Raw genomic sequence first — 18,256 nt, 5'->3', positions numbered from 1 at the left:
GATGATATTATCTAGCGTGTCCTGCGTTGCATATAATCTGACTGAGCATACAAGCGTACAAGTATCTAAGTATCTGACTGAGCGGTGGTAGGCAGAGGCAGGCCCGTAAACACTCATTCAAACATCACTTTCGTGTGTTTTGCCAGCAGCTCTTCCTTGTGCGTCAAGCATTGCGCTGTTTGTGACTTTGTGATCAATGTAATGAGTTTCGTCTTCATACGAAGGAGAGTCGGACCAAAATGCAGCGTGTGGTTTACGATCCATGTTTATTAATAATACGAAACACGAATCTCCAATACAATACTACAAAACAAAACGTAACGAAACCCTAACAGCCTATATAGTGTGAACACAGGGACACATAGGACAGGAACAATCACCCACAAACACACAGTGAAACCCAGGCTACCTAAATATGGTTCCCAATCAGAGACAATGACGAACACCTGCCTCTGACTGAGAACCATATCAGGCTGAACATAGAAATAGACAAACAAGACATGAAACATAGAATACCCACTCAGATCACACCCTGACCAATCAAAACATAGAAAATACAAAGTAAACTATGGTCAGGGCGTGACAGTACCCCCCCCCCCCCAAGGTGCGGACTCCGGCCGCAAAACCTGAACCTATAGGGGAGGGTCTGGGTGGGCATCTGTCCGCGGTGGCGGCTCTGGCGCTGGACGTGGACCCCACTCCATGACAGTTTTAATCCCCCTCCTAAACGTCCCTAAATAGGTTACCCACCACAATGATAACATGGGACAGAGGGACAGCTCGGGACAGAGGTAACTCGGGACAGATGGGTAGCTCAGCACTGAGAGGAAGCTCAGCACTGAGAAGAAGCTCAGCACTGAGAGGAAGCCCAGGCAGGTAGTAGAAACTACCAGAACCTGGCTGGCTGGCGGTTTCAGCAGATCCTGGTCGACTAGCAGATCTGGAAGAATCTGGTTGACTGGCGGATCTGGGAGAATCTGGTCGACTGGCGGATCTGGGAGAATCTGGTCGACTGGCGGATCTGGGAGAATCTGGTCGACTGGCGGATCTGGGAGAATCTGGTCGACTGGCAGATCTGGGAGAATCTGGACGACTGGCAGATCTGGGAGAATCTGGACGACTGGCAGATCTGGAAGAGTCTGGACGACTGGCAGATCTGGAAGAGTCTGGACGACGGGCAGATCTGGAAGAGTCTGGACGACGGGCAGATCTGGAAGAGTCTGGACGACTGGCAGATCTGGAAGAGACTGGTCGACACAGACTGGCTGCTCTGGCTGCTCCATGCTGACTGGCAGCTCTGGCTGCTCCATGCTGACTGGCGGCCCTGGCTGCTCTGGCTGCTCCATGCTGACTGGCGGCCCTGGCTGCTCTGGCTGCTCCATGCTGACTGGCGGCCCTGGCTGCTCTGGCTGCTCCATGCTGACTGGCGGCCCTGGCTGCTCCATGCTGACTGGCGGCCCTGGCTGCTCCCTGCTAACTGGCGGCCCTGGCTGCTCCCTGCTAACTGGCGGCCCTGGCTGCTCCCTGCTAACTGGCGGCCCTGGCTGCTCCTTACAAACTGGCAGCTCCGGCGGCTCCTTGCAGACTGGCAGCTCTGGCGGCTCCTTGCAGACTGGCAGCTTTGGCAGCATCCTGCAGACTGGCAGCTCTGGCGGCTCCTTGCAGACTGGCAGCTCCTTGCAGACTGGCAGCTCTATGCATACTGGCAGCTCCTTGCTGACTGGCAGCTCTATACAAACTTGCAGCTCCATGCAGACTGGCAGCTCCATGCAGACTGGCAGCTCCGAACAGGCGGGAGACTCCGGCAACGCTGTAGAGGCGGAAAGCTCTGACAGCGCTAAACAGGCGGGAGACTCCAACAGCGCTGAAGAGGAGGAAGGCTCTGGCAGCGCTGAACAGGTGAGAGACTCCGACAGCGCTGGAGAGGAGGAAGGCTCCGACAGCGCTAAACAGGCGAGGCGCACTGTAGGCCTGATGCGTGGTGCTGGCACTGGTGGTACTGGGCCGAGGACACGCACAGGAAGCCTAGTGCGGGGAGCTGCTACCGGAGGGCTGGGGTGTGGAGGTGGCACAGGATGGGTTAGACCGTGAAGGCGTACTGGAGATCTTGAGAGCGGTGTTGGCACAGGACATGCAAGGCTAGGGAGGTACACAGGAGGCCTGGTGCGTGAGACTGGCACTGTCTTCACCAGCTGACTAGCACGCACCTCAGGACGAGTAGAGAGCACTGACCCAGGTGCCAATAAATCCCCGACACGCTCCTTCGGGCGAATATCATATTTAAAGCACCAACACAGCAACTCCCTCATTTCACTCTCCTCCAATTTCCCCATTAACTCCTTCACAGTCTCTGCTTCGCTTACCTCCAACACCGGTTCTGGTCTCCTCCTTGGCTCCTCACGATAAACAGGGGGAGTTGGCTCAGGTCTGCGACCTGGCGTAGCCATACTCCCTGTTAGCCCCCCCCCAAGAAATTTTTGAGGCTTACTCTCGGGCTTCCATCCGCTCCGTCGTGCTACTTCCTCATATTTGCGCCTCTCAGCTTTCGCCGCCTCCAGTTCTTCCTTGGGACGGCGATATTCTCCCGGTTGAGCCCATGGTCAACCATTATCTAATTCATACTCCCATGACGCTCTCTCCCACTGCGGCTGCTGCTGCTCCTGCTGCCTCTGTTCCTTCTTCGGCTGCACCTTGGTGCGGCTATACTCCCCTGGTTTAGCCCAGGGTCCTCTCCCGTCGAGGATTTCCTCCCATGTCCAGAAATCCTTACAACGTAACTCCTCTTCTTGCTGCTGCTGCTGCCTGTTGACACGCCGCTTGGTCCGTTGGTGGTGGGTGATTCTGTAATGAGTTTCGTCTTCATACGAAGGAGAGTCGGACCAAAATGCAGCGTGTGGTTTACGATCCATGTTTATTAATAATACGAAACACGAATCTCCAATACAATACTACAAAACAAAACGTAACGAAACCCTAACAGCCTATATAGTGTGAACACAGGGACACATAGGACAGGAACAATCACCCACAAACACACAGTGAAACCCAGGCTACCTAAATATGGTTCCCAATCAGAGACAATGACGAACACCTGCCTCTGACTGAGAACCATATCAGGCTGAACATAGAAATAGACAAACAAGACATGAAACATAGAATACCCACTCAGATCACACCCTGACCAATCAAAACATAGAAAATACAAAGTAAACTATGGTCAGGGCGTGACAATCAACTCCCGAGATGAGTTGATAGGCTTAAACCGAAGTGAAATGGCTAGCTGGATAGCGCACACGCTAATTGTCGTTGTGTTGCTGGTTCGAGCCCAGGGAGGAGCGGGATGGAAGCTATACTGTTACACTGGCAATACTAAAGTGCCTATAAGAACATCCAATAGTCAAAGGTTAATGAAATAGAAATGGTTTAGAAGGAAATAGTCCTATAATTCCTATAATAACTACAACCTAAAACTTCTTACCTGGGAATATTGAAGACTCATGTTAAAAGGAACCACCAGCTTTCATATGTTCTCATGTTCTGAGTAAGGAACTGAAACGTTAGCTTTCTTACATAGCACATATTGCACTTTTACTTTCTTCTCCAACACTCTGTTTTTACATTATTTAAACCAAATTGAACATGTTTCATTATTTATTTGAGGCTAAATTGATTTTATTGATGTAATATATTAAGTAAGGGAATACCCCCTGAAATGGACAAAAATGAATAGGAAGTCATTGGCACTGGACAAACCATATACACGGTGTCCAATACCACTCAATTCGGCGTCGTTTCGTTCAAAGTTGATTGCAAATGCCATATGGCAAATGCCAGGTGTAACACTTTAAAAATCCAACAGGTGGCGAGTGCGCTCCACCGTGGTTTTTCATATTGCAAATGTAACACAAGTCAACATCCAAAAGTACAATTTTGAAAAAGTGAAAAAAAAATCTAAAACTTATCACCCCTTTTAAAAAGTGCCGTTTTTGGAAATTCTTTCGATTTTTTTTTTTGTCAATTACACATGTGTAAGAATTGTATGAATATACTTTTATCCAATTTTATTATCATTATTTTTATTTTTTTACTTGTGCATAAGGAATATGTTTTCTCCACTTGCAATATGATTTCATAGGAAGTCAAAAGTCAAAAATAGCAAAAATTTTGAAAAAACTTCACACCCTTAAAAAGTGCTTTCTAGACTGTTTTTCGAAATATGCCAGACAAGCATTTGTGTAAGTTTATCATGGCATAATGCTATGCTAGGCTCTGCTGGCAGCAGGCAACATTTTCACAAAAATAAGAAAAGCAACCAAATTAAATAATTTACCTTTGAAGAACTTCGGATGTTTTCACTCAGGAGACTACCAGTTAGAGAGCAAATGTTCCTTTTTTCCCAAAATATTATTTTTGTTGGCGAAATAGCTCCCGTTTGTTCGTCACGTTTGGCTAAGAAATCGACCGGAAAATGCGGTCACTACAACGCTGTACTGTTTTCCAAATTAGCTCCATAATATCGACAGAAACATGGCAAACGTTGTTTAGAATCAATCCTCAAGGTGTTTTTCATATAACAATTCGATAATATACCCGTCGGGACAATTGGTTTCTCATAAGAAGCAATTGGAAAAATGGCTACTTGTGTACTTTACGCAAGATTTTCTGCGGGAGCCATGCGGGATCCATTATGTGACCACTTGCTATATATGGTCCCTTACAGCTATTCTTCAACATAAATGCGTAAAAAGACGTCACAATGCTGTAGACACCTTGGGGAATACGTGGAAAACGTAAGCTCATTCGTAGCTCATTCACAGCCATATAAGGAGTCATTGGCATGAGGCGGTTTCACTTCCTGATTGGATTTTTATCTGGGTTTCGCCTGTCACATCAGTTCTGTTGCACTCACAGACAATATCTTTGCGTTAAAGTGTTTTCTATCCAAAGTTGTTAATTATATGCATAGTCGAGCATATTTTCGTGACAAAATATCTTGTTTAAAACGGGAACGTTTTTTAACCAAAAATGAAAATACTGCCCCCTAGTTACAAAAGGTTAATAGTTCAAACAAGGTTAACTAATGCAGGCAGTGTATGTCTCTACGCACCCCAATGTGTCCCTCCTTCCAAGCTGTGTGTGTGTGTGATTGAGTTTTCCTTTGAAATTTTATGGGAAAAAATGACTGATTTACAGTTCATGGGGGTTGCCTAATCACACATATGAACATATGAAGTTTTGGACAGATCTGACTTTTTTAACCCTTCGAAACAGCCCCTGTGATACCGATTATGGCACTTTGGGTTGGCACAGGAAGCTATAAGTCAACACATATCCTCATTGGGGTATGCCTTTACAGAATCCTGAGTTTTAAGTCTTTAAGTTAAGAACTGATTTACACAGGCTTGAATGCACTATGTCTGTCAAACTGCAGGCAGGGTATGGATATACACGTTTAGGGTGATTTTAACCACTTCCGGTTGCTACAGGAAGCTTAGAATCGACACAGGTAGACCTCATAGTGGCTTGATGGACTGTCATTGAAGACAGGTTCATAAGGCATTCATAACCTACATAGGCTTCAGGTTGACTTTAGAGGAGCAGGCAATGTATTCCTATGGGGAGAGAAGTCATTGTAATCTGTGAGACCAAAAAAACCCTGTTTTACTGTTAAGGGTTAATGCCACACGGTCAAGGTTAGGCTTGCACGGATCGGGAGGACCTCAGGAACGTACCTGAGGTCGAATTGTGCTTCTCACCCTAACGGTTCTCTCACTGTCACCCAAAAGCAAATTACATTTAGGGCCAGGCTTCATTTTGGGCCTACGTTTTTTCACGGTCGCTGCACTCAGAGCGAGCTACGGTCAAGCGGGGCATCTCGTTGAACTCGGCACAGCCTAGAGATTATGGAAATGCCATTGCAGGCTCTGTGTGTCTTTAAGCACCGCACTTTGTCACTCCATCCTTGCTGTGTGTGTGTGTGTGTGTGTGTGTGTGTGTGTGTGTGTGTGTGTGTGTGTGTGTGTGTGTGTGTGTGTGAGAGAGCTTTTCTTAGACATCTGTTGGGAGAAATGACTGACTTACAGTTCATGGGGGTTGCCTAATCACACATATTAAGTTTTGAAAAGATCTGACCTTTTTAACCCTTTGAAACGGCACCTATGACGTCATTTTAAGGCACTTCCGGTTCACACAGGAAGCTGAAAGCGACCTCTAATGCATATTATAAGATGTGTGCATGAAGTGTATTATGTTACAGGTCAGATGTCACATTCCTGTTGTCATTCTGAAATACATCGAAGTAGAAACTTAGTGTGGAATGGATTAGGTCCGGGATCTTTTAACCACTGGTAGTAATGTCACATGATCTCCCTGACCAATCAGCTATCGAAGACTGACAAATGCTACAGTAACACATATTGTGCAATGACTTTTGACATCCTGGAGTGGTGGACTTCCTGTCTCACAGTATTTAAGGCTCAGACGCACATGCTGTATTGTCACTGGGTGTGCACCGTGAGTATCTGTGAGTATCTGTGCTGTATCTGTATCTGTGCTGTATCTGTGAGTATCTGTGCTGTATCTGTGAGTATCTGTGAGTATCTGTGCTGTATCTGTGAGTATATGTAAGTATCTGTGAGTATCTGTGCTGTATCTGTATCTGTGAGTATCTGTGAGTATCAGTGAGTATCTGTGCTGTATCTGTGAGTATCTGTGCTGTATCTGTATCTGTGCTGTATCTGTGAGTATCTGTGCTGTATCTGTGAGTATCTGTGAGTATCTGTGCTGTATCTGTGAGTATATGTAAGTATCTGTGAGTATCTGTGCTGTATCTGTATCTGTGAGTATCTGTGAGTATCAGTGAGTATCTGTGCTGTATCTGTGAGTAATTGTGCTGTATCTGTGAGTATCTGTGAGTATCTGTGCTGTATCTGTGAGTATCTGTGAGTATCTGTGCTGTATCTGTATCTGTGAGTATATGTGCTGTATCTGTGAGTATCTGTGCTGTATCTGTATCTGTGAGTATCTGTGCTGTATCTGTGAGTATCTGTGCTGTATCTGTGAGTATCTGTGCTGTATCTGTGAGTATCTGTGCTGTATCTGTGAGTATCTATGAGTATCTGTGAGTATCTGAGAGTATCTGTGCTGTATCTGTGAGTATCAGTGCTGTATCTGTATCTGTGAGTATCTGAGAGTATCTGTGCTGTATCTGTGAGTATCTGTATCTGTGAGTATCTGTGAGTATCTGTGCTGTATCTGTATCTGTGAGTATCTGTGAGTATCTGTGCTGTATCTGTGAGTATCTGAGAGTATCTGTGCTGTATCTGTGAGTATCTGTGCTGTATCTGTATCTGTGAGTATCTGTGCTGTATCTGTATCTGTGAGTATCTGTGAGTATCTGTGAGTATCTGTGCTGTATCTGTATCTGTGCTGTAAAAAAGAATGGCACGTTTCTAACTTGCATTTCCACTTCCTGATAATTAGTTGATTTGATAGGCGCTACAAGACGAACGCCAGTTAATCTAATTGACCCACCAGGTAAGACAATACTGTAGATTCCACATGGTTGCTAAATGGCTATTTCAACTGATCTTGTGCTTCACGTGATGACTTCGTTTTTCTATTATATGATATTCATTAAAACACGTAGTAACGGCTCAATTGATTAGTTCATTGCATAAAGAAGAGACGTTTTAAGGTATCCTAACATTTACACAATGTGAGAAGGTTCATGTCTATAGGCACTTTGACAGCTCTATTTTGTGTTACATGTTCAGGTTTACTAAAAATACGCAGAACGTAGAAGTATATTGAGCATACTTCCTGTTTCTTTAGAAGGGAAATGCTTTTAGATTTAGAGTAAATATGCATCATTGAGCTCAAAACTAGACCTGTTTTAAAGAATCATGACTGGGATCTTAGATGTTATAGAGTAAAACAGCAGCTATTTCACTTTGTTTCCTCTGAGTGTAGGAGCACAACAGGAAAATATTAAGGAACTTGAACTCGGGAATCTGAAGAACCCTGCCATCAACCAGTTCCTGCAACAACAAGCACCACCAAGGATGGCTGGAGAAAACCTCTACAATGTCACGGACGACGTCCCGTCCACTTGGAGCATCGTTGAAACCGTCGTACAGTGGACAACGTTCTCCATCGGCTTTCCTCTGATCTGTCTGTCCATTTATGCCATGTACTTCCTGATCCGAGCTGATCACATCGCTCCGGTCTACGTTATCAACCTTCTTATTGCAGATCTCGTTCAGATCTGCACGAGGCCGTTCAACCCGTCTGGTACCTGGAAAACGATTGTACTTTTTATTGATTTCTTCGGTATCAGTGCGAGCATTAGTTTCATGGTATGTGTTGCTCTGGAGAGATATCTTGTGATTGCATTTCCTCTCTGGTACCGTTTTCGTCGTAACATCAAATACTCACTCATAATGTCCTCCTTTATCTGGGTTATCCCTTTCATCCAAATCTGCATGTTCTACCTCACACCGACTCTCGAGAGGAAACTGATTCTGTTTGCAGTTAACCTCCTCATACCCTTTCCGTTGCTCGTATTCTTCCTCGTGGGCACGTTGAAAGCTCTGTCCGTCTCCATCTCTGTGCCAGCTGTCGAACAGAGACGGATTATTGGTACCCTGGCCCTTGTGCTGGGCAATTACACAGTCCTGTTCCTACCCCTCATCATACAATATCTGATATCAGGGGTAACAGGCCGAGAAAATGTAAAGATCGGGACCCTCTTTGAGAGATTCAGCCCCCTTGTGGATCCCCTACTCTATGTGTTCATGAGAAAGGGAGCTAAGGACACTCTGGCCTTCCCCTGCTTCGGCAAGCTCATGGGTGACGAGGAGCAGAGTCAGGTCACCAACACCATGACCATGACTGATAGTGTAGTAGAAGGCTCCAGGTAGGACAGATGCAGGGTAATGGACTGTATCTGTACGATTCACTATGTATAACTCCTATCAACTCTAACCACTAGGCTACCCTGCCTCCTCTACACTATAACCACTAGGCTACCCTGCCGCCTCTACACTCTAACCACTAGGCTACCCTGCCTCCTCTACACTCTAACCACTAGGCTACCCTGCCTCCTCTACACTCTAACCACTAGGCTACCCTGCCTCCTCTACACTCTAACCACTAGGGTAATGGACTGTATCTGTACGATTCACTATGTATAACTCCTATCAACTCTAACCACTAGGCTACCCTGCCTCCTCTACACTCTAACCACTAGGCTACCCTGCCTCCTCTACACTCTAACCACTAGGCTACCCTGCCTCCTCTACACTCTAACCACTAGGCTACCCTAGCCCCTCTACACTCTAACCACTAGGGTACCCTGCCTCCTCTACACTCTAACCACTAGGCTACCCTGCCCCCTCTACACTCTAACAACTAGGCTACCCTGCCCCCTCTACACTCTAACCACTAGGCTACCCTGCCCCCTCTACACTCTAACCACTAGGGTACCCTGCCTCCTCTACACTCTAACCACTAGGGTACCCTGCCTCCTCTACACTCTAACCACTAGGCTACCCTGCCTCCTCTACACTCTAACCACTAGGCTACCCTGCCCCCTCTACACTCTAACCACTAGGGTACCCTGCCTCCTCTACACTCTAACCACTAGGCTACCCTGCCTCCTCTACACTCTAACCACTAGGCTACCCTGCCTCCTCTACACTCTAACCACTAGGCTACCCTGCCTCCTCTACACTCTAACCACTAGGCTACCCTGCCCCCTCTACACTCTAACCACTAGGGTACCCTGCCTCCTCTACACTCTAACCACTAGGCTACCCTGCCCCCTCTACACTCTAACAACTAGGCTACCCTGCCCCCTCTACACTCTAACCACTAGGCTACCCTGCCCCCTCTACACTCTAACCACTAGGGTACCCTGCCTCCTCTACACTCTAACCACTAGGGTACCCTGCCTCCTCTACACTCTAACCACTAGGCTACCCTGCCTCCTCTACACTCTAACCACTAGGCTACCCTGCCTCCTCTACACTCTAACCACTAGGCTACCCTGCCTCCTCTACACTATAACCACTAGGCTACCCTGCCCCCTCTACACTCTAACCACTAGGCTACCCTGCCTCCTCTACACTCTAACCACTAGGCTACCTGCCACCTCTACACTCTAACCACTAGGCTACCCTGCCTCCTCTACACTCTAACCACTAGGCTACCCTGCCTCCTCTACACTATAACCACTAGGCTACCCTGCCGCCTCTACACTCTAACCACTAGGCTACCCTGCCTCCTCTACACTCTAACCACTAGGCTACCTGCCACCTCTACACTCTAACCACTAGGCTACCCTGCCTCCTCTACACTCTAACCACTAGGCTACCCTGCCTCCTCTACACTATAACCACTAGGCTACCCTGCCTCCTCTACACTCTAACCACTAGGCTACCTGCCACCTCTACACTCTAACCACTAGGCTACCCTGCCTCCTCTACACTCTAACCACTAGGCTACCCTGCCTCCTCTACACTATAACCACTAGGCTACCCTGCCGCCTCTACACTCTAACCACTAGGCTGCCCTGCCGCCCCTACACTCTAACCACTAGGCTACCCTGCCCCCTCTACACTCTAACCACTAGGCTACCCTGCCTCCTCTACACTATAACCACTAGGCTGCCCTGCCTCCTCTACACTCTAACCACTAGGCTACCTGCCTCCTCTACACTATAACCACTAGGCTACCCTGCCTCCTCTACACTCTAACCACTAGGCTACCCTGCCTCCTCTACACTCTAACCACTAGGGTAATGGACTGTATCTGTACGATTCACTATGTATAACTCCTATCAACTCTAACCACTAGGCTACCCTGCCTCCTCTACACTCTAACCACTAGGCTACCCTGCCTCCTCTACACTCTAACCACTAGGGTAATGGACTGTATCTGTACGATTCACTATGTATAACTCCTATCAACTCTAACCACTAGGCTACCCTGCCTCCTCTACACTCTAACCACTAGGCTACCCTGCCGCCTCTACACTCTAACCACTAGGCTACCCTGCCTCCTCTACACTCTAACCACTAGGCTACCCTGCCTCCTCTACACTCTAACCACTAGGCTACCCTGCCTCCTCTACACTCTAACCACTAGGCTACCCTGCCTCCTCTACACTCTAACCACTAGGGTAATGGACTGTATCTGTACGATTCACTATGTATAACTCCTATCAACTCTAACCACTAGGCTACCCTGCCGCCTCTACACTCTAACCACTAGGCTACCCAGCCTCCTCTACACTATAACCACTAGGCTACCCTGCCGCCTCTACACTCTAACCACTAATGGACTGTATCTGTACGATTCACTATGTATAACTCCTATCAACTCTAACCACTAGGCTACCCTGCCTCCTCTACACTCTAACCACTAGGCTACCCTGCCTCCTCTACACTCTAACCACTAGGCTACCCTGCCTCCTCTACACTCTAACCACTAGGCTACCCTGCCGCCTCTACACTCTAACCACTAGGCTACCCTGCCTCCTCTACACTCTAACCACTAGGATACCCTGCCTCCTCTACACTCTAACCACTAGGCTACCCTGCCTCCTCTACACTCTAACCACTAGGCTACCCTGCCTCCTCTACACTCTAACCACTAGGCTACCCTGCCACCTCTACACTCTAACCACTAGGCTACCCTGCCTCCTCTACACTCTAACCACTAGGCTACCCTGCCTCCTCTACACTCTAACCACTAGGCTACCCTGCCTCCTCTACACTCTAACCACTAGGGTAATGGACTGTATCTGTACGATTCACTATGTATAACTCCTATCAACTCTAACCACTAGGCTACCCTGCCGCCTCTACACTCTAACCACTAGGCTACCCAGCCTCCTCTACACTATAACCACTAGGCTACCCTGCCGCCTCTACACTCTAACCACTAATGGACTGTATCTGTACGATTCACTATGTATAACTCCTATCAACTCTAACCACTAGGCTACCCTGCCGCCTCTACACTCTAACCACTAGGCTACCCAGCCTCCTCTACACTATAACCACTAGGCTACCCTGCCTCCTCTACACTCTAACCACTAATGGACTGTATCTGTACGATTCACTATGTATAACTCCTATCAACTCTAACCACTAGGCTACCCTGCCTCCTCTACACTATAACCACTAGACTACCCTGCCGCCTCTACACTCTAACCACTAGGCTACCCTGCCTCCTCTACACTCTAACCACTAATGGACTGTATCTGTACGATTCACTATGTATAACTCCTATCAACTCTAACCACTAGGCTACCCTGCCGCCTCTACACTCTAACCACTAATGGACTGTATCTGTACGATTCACTATGTATAACTCCTATCAACTCCTTGTTCAAATTATCGGATCGAAACGAAGCTTTAACAGTGTTCTCTTCTTTGTTAAAATTATACCTTTACGGGCCTCCCGAGTGGCGCAGTGGTCTAAGGCGTCACTACAGACCCGGGTTTGATTCCAGGCTGTGCCATAACCGGCCGCGACCGGGAGTCCCAAGTTACCGGCACACAATTTTCCCAGCATTGTCCGGGTTAGGGGAGGGTTTGGCCAGGGGGGGATTTACTTGGCTCATCGCGCTCTAGCGACTCCTTGTGGCGGCCCGGGCGCCTGCAGGCTGACTTCGGTTGCCAGTGGACGGTGTTTCCTCCGACACGTTGGTGCAGCTGGCTTCCGGGTTAAGCGTGCGGGTGTTAAGGTGTGCGGTTTGGCTGGTCATGTTTCGGAGGATGCAACCTTAGCTGCAACTCCCCAACGGGCTCGGGGGAGGCAATGAGACAAGATCGCAATTGGATAGCACGAAATTGGGGAGGAAAAAGGGGGTTAAAAAATGTATTGTTTTATTGTTGTAGTTAAAATGTGAAGAGTACATGCCTTGCTTTTTTATATAAAATACATGACATACTGTATTGTACACAGCCCTATTCTGCATTGCGCTATCTGTGTTGGGCTTGTATTGCAGCTTTTCAGAAAAATATGGACTTCTTTCCTTCAATAAACTGATAATGTGGATATTTGAGATCACTCTTTCTCCTCTTTTGTTCCCATTCTCTCCCGGAGTCCCTTTAAAAAAAGAGGACACTGAAAGTGGTCAGAGTTAGAGCCAGTTTGTTCATTGTACCTTGGTGACGCAGTGGCCAGGGCAGATAGGGGTTTGAATGACTAGGCATGTTGGGTAGCCTTCCTTCTCCAGAGACACAGTCTGGTTGATGGGCTGACAGGGCTGCGTGAGAGACCCCTCAACGGGTTCCAGGAGAACGAACAGGGAGATCAGGAGAACGCACAGGAACAGGGAGATCAGGAGAACGCACAGGAACAGGGAGATCAGGAGAACGCACAGGAACAGGGAGATCAGGAGAACGCACAGGAACAGGGAGATCAGGAGAACGCACAGGAACAGGGAGATCAAGGTGCCTACACACGAAGACCTAACATCCTGAAAGAGAGCCTAAGTGAAAACAAATGATTTTCTCTGGCATTAGAAATTGTACAGTGGAAATGTCTTGTTATTTGTGAATAGTTGTAATAACTATATATAACAGTAAGAGAAGTCAGATCAATAGAGACGGGTTTACCTGAAGGACTCAGTCTGATCAATAGAGACGGGTTTACCTGAAGGACTCAGTCTGATCAATAGAGACGGGTTTACCTGAAGGACTCAGTCTGATCACTAGAGACGGGTTTACCTGAAGGACTCAGTCTGATCAATAGAGATGGGTTTGCCTGAAGGACTCAATCTGATCAATAGAGACGGGTTTACCTGAAGGACTCAATCTGATCACTAGAGACGGGTTTACCTGAAGGACTCAGTCTGATCACTAGAGATGGGTTTACCTGAAGGACTCAGTCAGATCAATAGAGACGGGTTTACCTGAAGGACTCAGTCTGATCAATAGAGACGGGTTTACCTGAAGGACTCAGTCTGATCAATAGAGACGGGTTTACCTGAAGGACTCAGTCTGATCACTAGAGATGGGTTTACCTGAAGGACTCAATCTGATCACTAGAGATGGGTTTACCTGAAGGACTCAGTCTGATCAATAGAGATGGGTTTGCCTGAAGGACTCAGTCTGATCAATAGAGATAGGTTTGCCTGAAGGACTCAGTCTGATCACTAGAGACGGGTTTACCTGAAGGACTCAGTCTGATCACTAGAGATGGGTTTGCCTGAAGGACTCAAAGGGGTCAGCAGGCAGTCGTCACGTTCTGACCTTTATTTTCCTTTGTCTTTATTTAGTGTTGGTCAGGGCGTGAGTTGGGGTGGGCAGTCTATGTTTAGTCTTTATTTAGTATGGTCAGGGCGTGAGTTGGGGTGGGCAGTCTATGTTTAGTCTTTATTTAGTGTTGGTCAGGGTGTGAGTTGGGGTGGGCAGTCTATGTTTAGTCTTTATTTAGTATGGTCAGGGTGTGAGTTGGGGTGGGCAGTCTATGTTTAGTCTTTATTTAGTATGGTCAGGGTGTGAGTTGGGGTGGGCAGTCTATGTTTAGTCTTTATTTAGTATGGTCAGGGTGTGAGTTGGGGTGGGCAGTCTATGTTTAGTCTTTATTTAGTATGGTCAGGGCGTGAGTTGGGGTGGGCAGTCTATGTTATGTCTTTATTTAGTGTTGGTCAGGGTGTGAGTTGGGGTGGGCAGTCTATTTTTAGTCTTTATTTAGTATGGTCAGGGCGTGAGTTGGGGTGGGCAGTCTATGTTTAGTCTTTATTTAGTATGGTCAGGGCGTGAGTTGGGGTGGGCAGTCTATGTTTAGTCTTTATTTAGTGTTGGTCAGGGCGTGAGTTGGGGTGGGCAGTCTATGTTGTCTTTATTTAGTATGGTCAGGGTGTGAGTTGGGGTGGGCAGTCTATGTTTTGTGTTTCTATGATTGACTCGGTACCTGTACCCCCGCACATTTACTCGGTACCTGTACCCCCACACATTGACTCAGTACCTGTACCCCAACACATTGACTCAGTACCTGTACCCCCACACATTAACTCGGTACCTGTAACCCCACACATTAACTCGGTACCTGTACCCCCACACATTGACTCGGTACCTGTACCCCCACACATTGACTCGGTACCTGTACCCCCACACATTGACTCGGTACCTGTACCCCCACACATTGACTCGGTACCTGTACCCCCACACATTGACTCAGTACCTGTACCCCCACACATTGACTCAGTACCTGTACCCCCACACATTAACTCGGTACCTGTACCCCCACACATTAACTCGGTACCTGTACCCCCACACATTGACTCGGTACCTGTACCCCCACACATTGACTCGGTACCTGTACCCCCACACATTGACTCGGTACCTGTACCCCCACACATTACCTCGGTACCTGTACCCCCACACATTGACTCGGTACCTGTACCCCTACACATTAACTCGGTACCTGTACCCCCACACATTAACTCGGTACCTGTACCCCCACACATTAACTCGGTACCTGTACCCCCACACATTCACTCGGTACCTGTACCCCACACATCAACTCGGTACCTGTACCCCCACACAATGACTCGGTACCTGTACCCCCACACATTGACTCGGTACCTGTACCCCCACACATTAACTCGGTACCTGTACCCCCTGTATGTTGCCTCATTATTGTGTTACTTTTCTAAACTTTAGTTTATTCAGTAAATATTTGCTTCACTATTTTCTTAACTGCAGGGTTGGTTAAGGGCTTGTGAGGAAGCATTTCACTGTAAGGTCTGTATACCACCTCTACCAGGGTTGGTTAAGGGCTTGTGAGGAAGCATTTCACTGTAAGGTCTGTATACCACCTCTACCAGGGTTGGTTAAGGGCTTGTGAGGAAGCATTTCACAGTAAGGTCTGTATACCACCTCTACCAGGGTTGGTTAAGGGCTTGTGAGGAAGCATTTCACAGTAAGGTCTGTATACCACCTCTACCAGGGTTGGTTAAGGGCTTGTGAGGAAGCATTTCACAGTAAGGTCTGTACACCACCTCTACCTTGTCACAACACAACTGATTGGTTCAAACGCATTCAAATGCATTAAGAAGGATATAAATTCCACAAATTAACTTTTGACAAGGCACACCTGTCAATTGAAATGCATTCCAGGTGACTACCTCATGAAGCTGGTTGAGAGAATGCCAAGAGTGTGTAAAGCTGTCATCAAGGCAAAGGGTGGCTACTTTGAAGAATCTCAAATATAAAATATTTATTTACAACTTTTTTGTTGTTGGTTACAACATGATTCCATATGTGTTCTTTCATAGTTTTGATGTCATCCATATTATTCTACAATGTAGAAAATAGTAAAAATGAAGAAAAACCCTTGAATGAGTAGGTGTGTCCAAACTTTTGACAGGTACTGTATGTAACCCCACAATTTCAACATTAGTGACAAGGCAGTCATTTTTCTGAAGTATTTGCACAATATTTCATTTGTTGCATTTGTGTGTGGTGGAGGACTGTTATCACGTTTCATCATTGTCTCAACATATTGGTGTTAAGTCTGACGGACCTAGACATTGTGACTGACCTATAAAAGTCTGGTGGAATATCACTAGTAAGTTTGTTTTGTTCTCAAGTAGCTGCCTGTACTCCAGCACATCAAGTCTGTGAATATTAAACTAACAGCTTCTTCACCCAAAAAGGTGTATGCATATTCGAGGTCGACCGATTAATCGGAAGGGCCGATTTCAAGTTTTCACAACAATTGGAAATCTGTAACTGTTTAACTGGTCTAGGAACAGGGGGTTAACTGGTCTAGGAACGGTGGGTTAACTGGTCTAGGAACAGGGGGTTAACTGGTCTAGGAACAGTGGGTTAACTGGTCTAGGAACAGGGGGTTAACTGGTCTAGGAACAGTGGGTTAACTGGTCTAGGAACAGGGGGTTAACTGGTCTAGGAACAGGGGATTAACTGGTCTAGGAACAGGGGGTTAACTGGTCTAGGAACAGTGGGTTAACTGGTCTAGGAACAGGGGATTAACTGGTCTAGGAACAGGGGGTTAACTGGTCTAGGAACGGTGGGTTAACTGGTCTAGGAACAGGGGGTTAACTGGTCTAGGAACAGGGGGTTAACTGGTCTAGGAACAGTGGGTTAACTGGTCTAGGAACAGTGGGTTAACTGGTCTAGGAACAGTGGGGTTAACTGGTCTAGGAACAGTGGGTTAACTGGTCTAGGAACAGTGGGTTAACTGGTCTAGGAACGGTGGGTTAACTGGTCTAGGAACAAGGGGTTAACTGGTCTAGGAACAAGGGGTTAACTGGTCTAGGAACAGGGGGTTAACTGGTCTAGGAACAGTGGGTTAACTGGTCTAGGAACAGTGGGTTAACTGGTCTAGGAACAGTGGGGTTAACTGGTCTAGGAACAGTGGGTTAACTGGTCTAGGAACAGTGGGTTAACTGGTCTAGGAACAGTGGGTTAACTGGTCTAGGAACAGTGGGTTAACTGGTCTAGGAACAGTGGGTTAACTGGTCTAGGAACAGTGGGGTTAACTGGTCTAGGAACAGTGGGTTAACTGGTCTAGGAACGGTGGGTTAACTGGTCTAGGAACAGGGGGTTAACTGGTCTAGGAACAGGGGGTTAACTGGTCTAGGAACAGTGGGTTAACTGGTCTAGGAACAGTGGGTTAACTGGTCTAGGAACAGTGGGTTAACTGGTCAAGGAACAGTGGGGTTAACTGGTCTAGGAACGGTGGGTTAACTGGTCTAGGAACAGTGGGTTAACTGGTCTAGGAACAGTGGGGTTAACTGGTCTAGGAACAGTGGGTTAACTGGTCTAGGAACAGTGGGTTAACTGGTCTAGGAACAGTGGGTTAACTGGTCTAGGAACAGTGGGTTAACTGGTCTAGGAACAGTGGGTTAACTGGTCTAGGAACAGTGGGGTTAACTGGTCTAGGAACAGTGGGTTAACTGGTCTAGGAACGGTGGGTTAACTGGTCTAGGAACAGGGGGTTAACTGGTCTAGGAACAGGGGGTTAACTGGTCTAGGAACAGTGGGTTAACTGGTCTAGGAACAGTGGGTTAACTGGTCTAGGAACAGTGGGTTAACTGGTCAAGGAACAGTGGGGTTAACTGGTCTAGGAACGGTGGGTTAACTGGTCTAGGAACAGTGGGTTAACTGGTCTAGGAACAGTGGGTTAACTGGTCTAGGAACAGTGGGTTAACTGGTCTAGGAACAGTGGGTTAACTGGTCTAGGAACAGGGGGTTAACTGGTCTAGGAACAG

The 18,256-nt window shown here is 47.2% G+C and overlaps 1 protein-coding gene across 1 annotated transcript; it reads left to right on the top strand.

Annotated features, from left to right (window-relative positions):
- Window positions 1-6,438: 6,438 nt before the first annotated feature.
- Window positions 6,439-13,075, top strand: LOC149970156 (G protein-coupled receptor 4-like). The gene is made up of 3 exons (XM_090228570.1): window positions 6,439-6,523; window positions 7,483-7,536; window positions 7,972-13,075. The coding sequence occupies exons 1-3, from the start codon at window positions 6,487-6,489 to the stop codon at window positions 8,919-8,921; spliced, it is 1,041 nt and encodes a 346-aa protein (XP_090084696.1). The 5' UTR covers window positions 6,439-6,486; the 3' UTR covers window positions 8,922-13,075.
- Window positions 13,076-18,256: the final 5,181 nt, after the last annotated feature.

This window comes from Oncorhynchus mykiss, unplaced genomic scaffold, assembly GCF_057628025.1.
Source record: "Oncorhynchus mykiss isolate SJ-2025 unplaced genomic scaffold, ASM5762802v1 scaffold93, whole genome shotgun sequence".
NCBI classification, from domain to species: Eukaryota; Metazoa; Chordata; class Actinopteri; order Salmoniformes; family Salmonidae; genus Oncorhynchus; species Oncorhynchus mykiss.
This window is presented reverse-complemented; position numbering and strand designations above follow the sequence as displayed.

Bases quoted from the DNA above. Each gene is read 5' to 3' on its own strand.
- LOC149970156 (XM_090228570.1), top strand. From the start codon at position 6,487: ATGCTGTATTGTCACTGGGTGTGCACCGTGAGTATCT. The intron at 6,524-7,482 runs GTGAGTATCTGT...CCTGATAATTAG, and splicing joins GGTGTGCACCGTGAGTATCT to TTGATTTGATAGGCGCTACA. The intron at 7,537-7,971 runs GTAAGACAATAC...CTCTGAGTGTAG, and splicing joins TAATCTAATTGACCCACCAG to GAGCACAACAGGAAAATATT.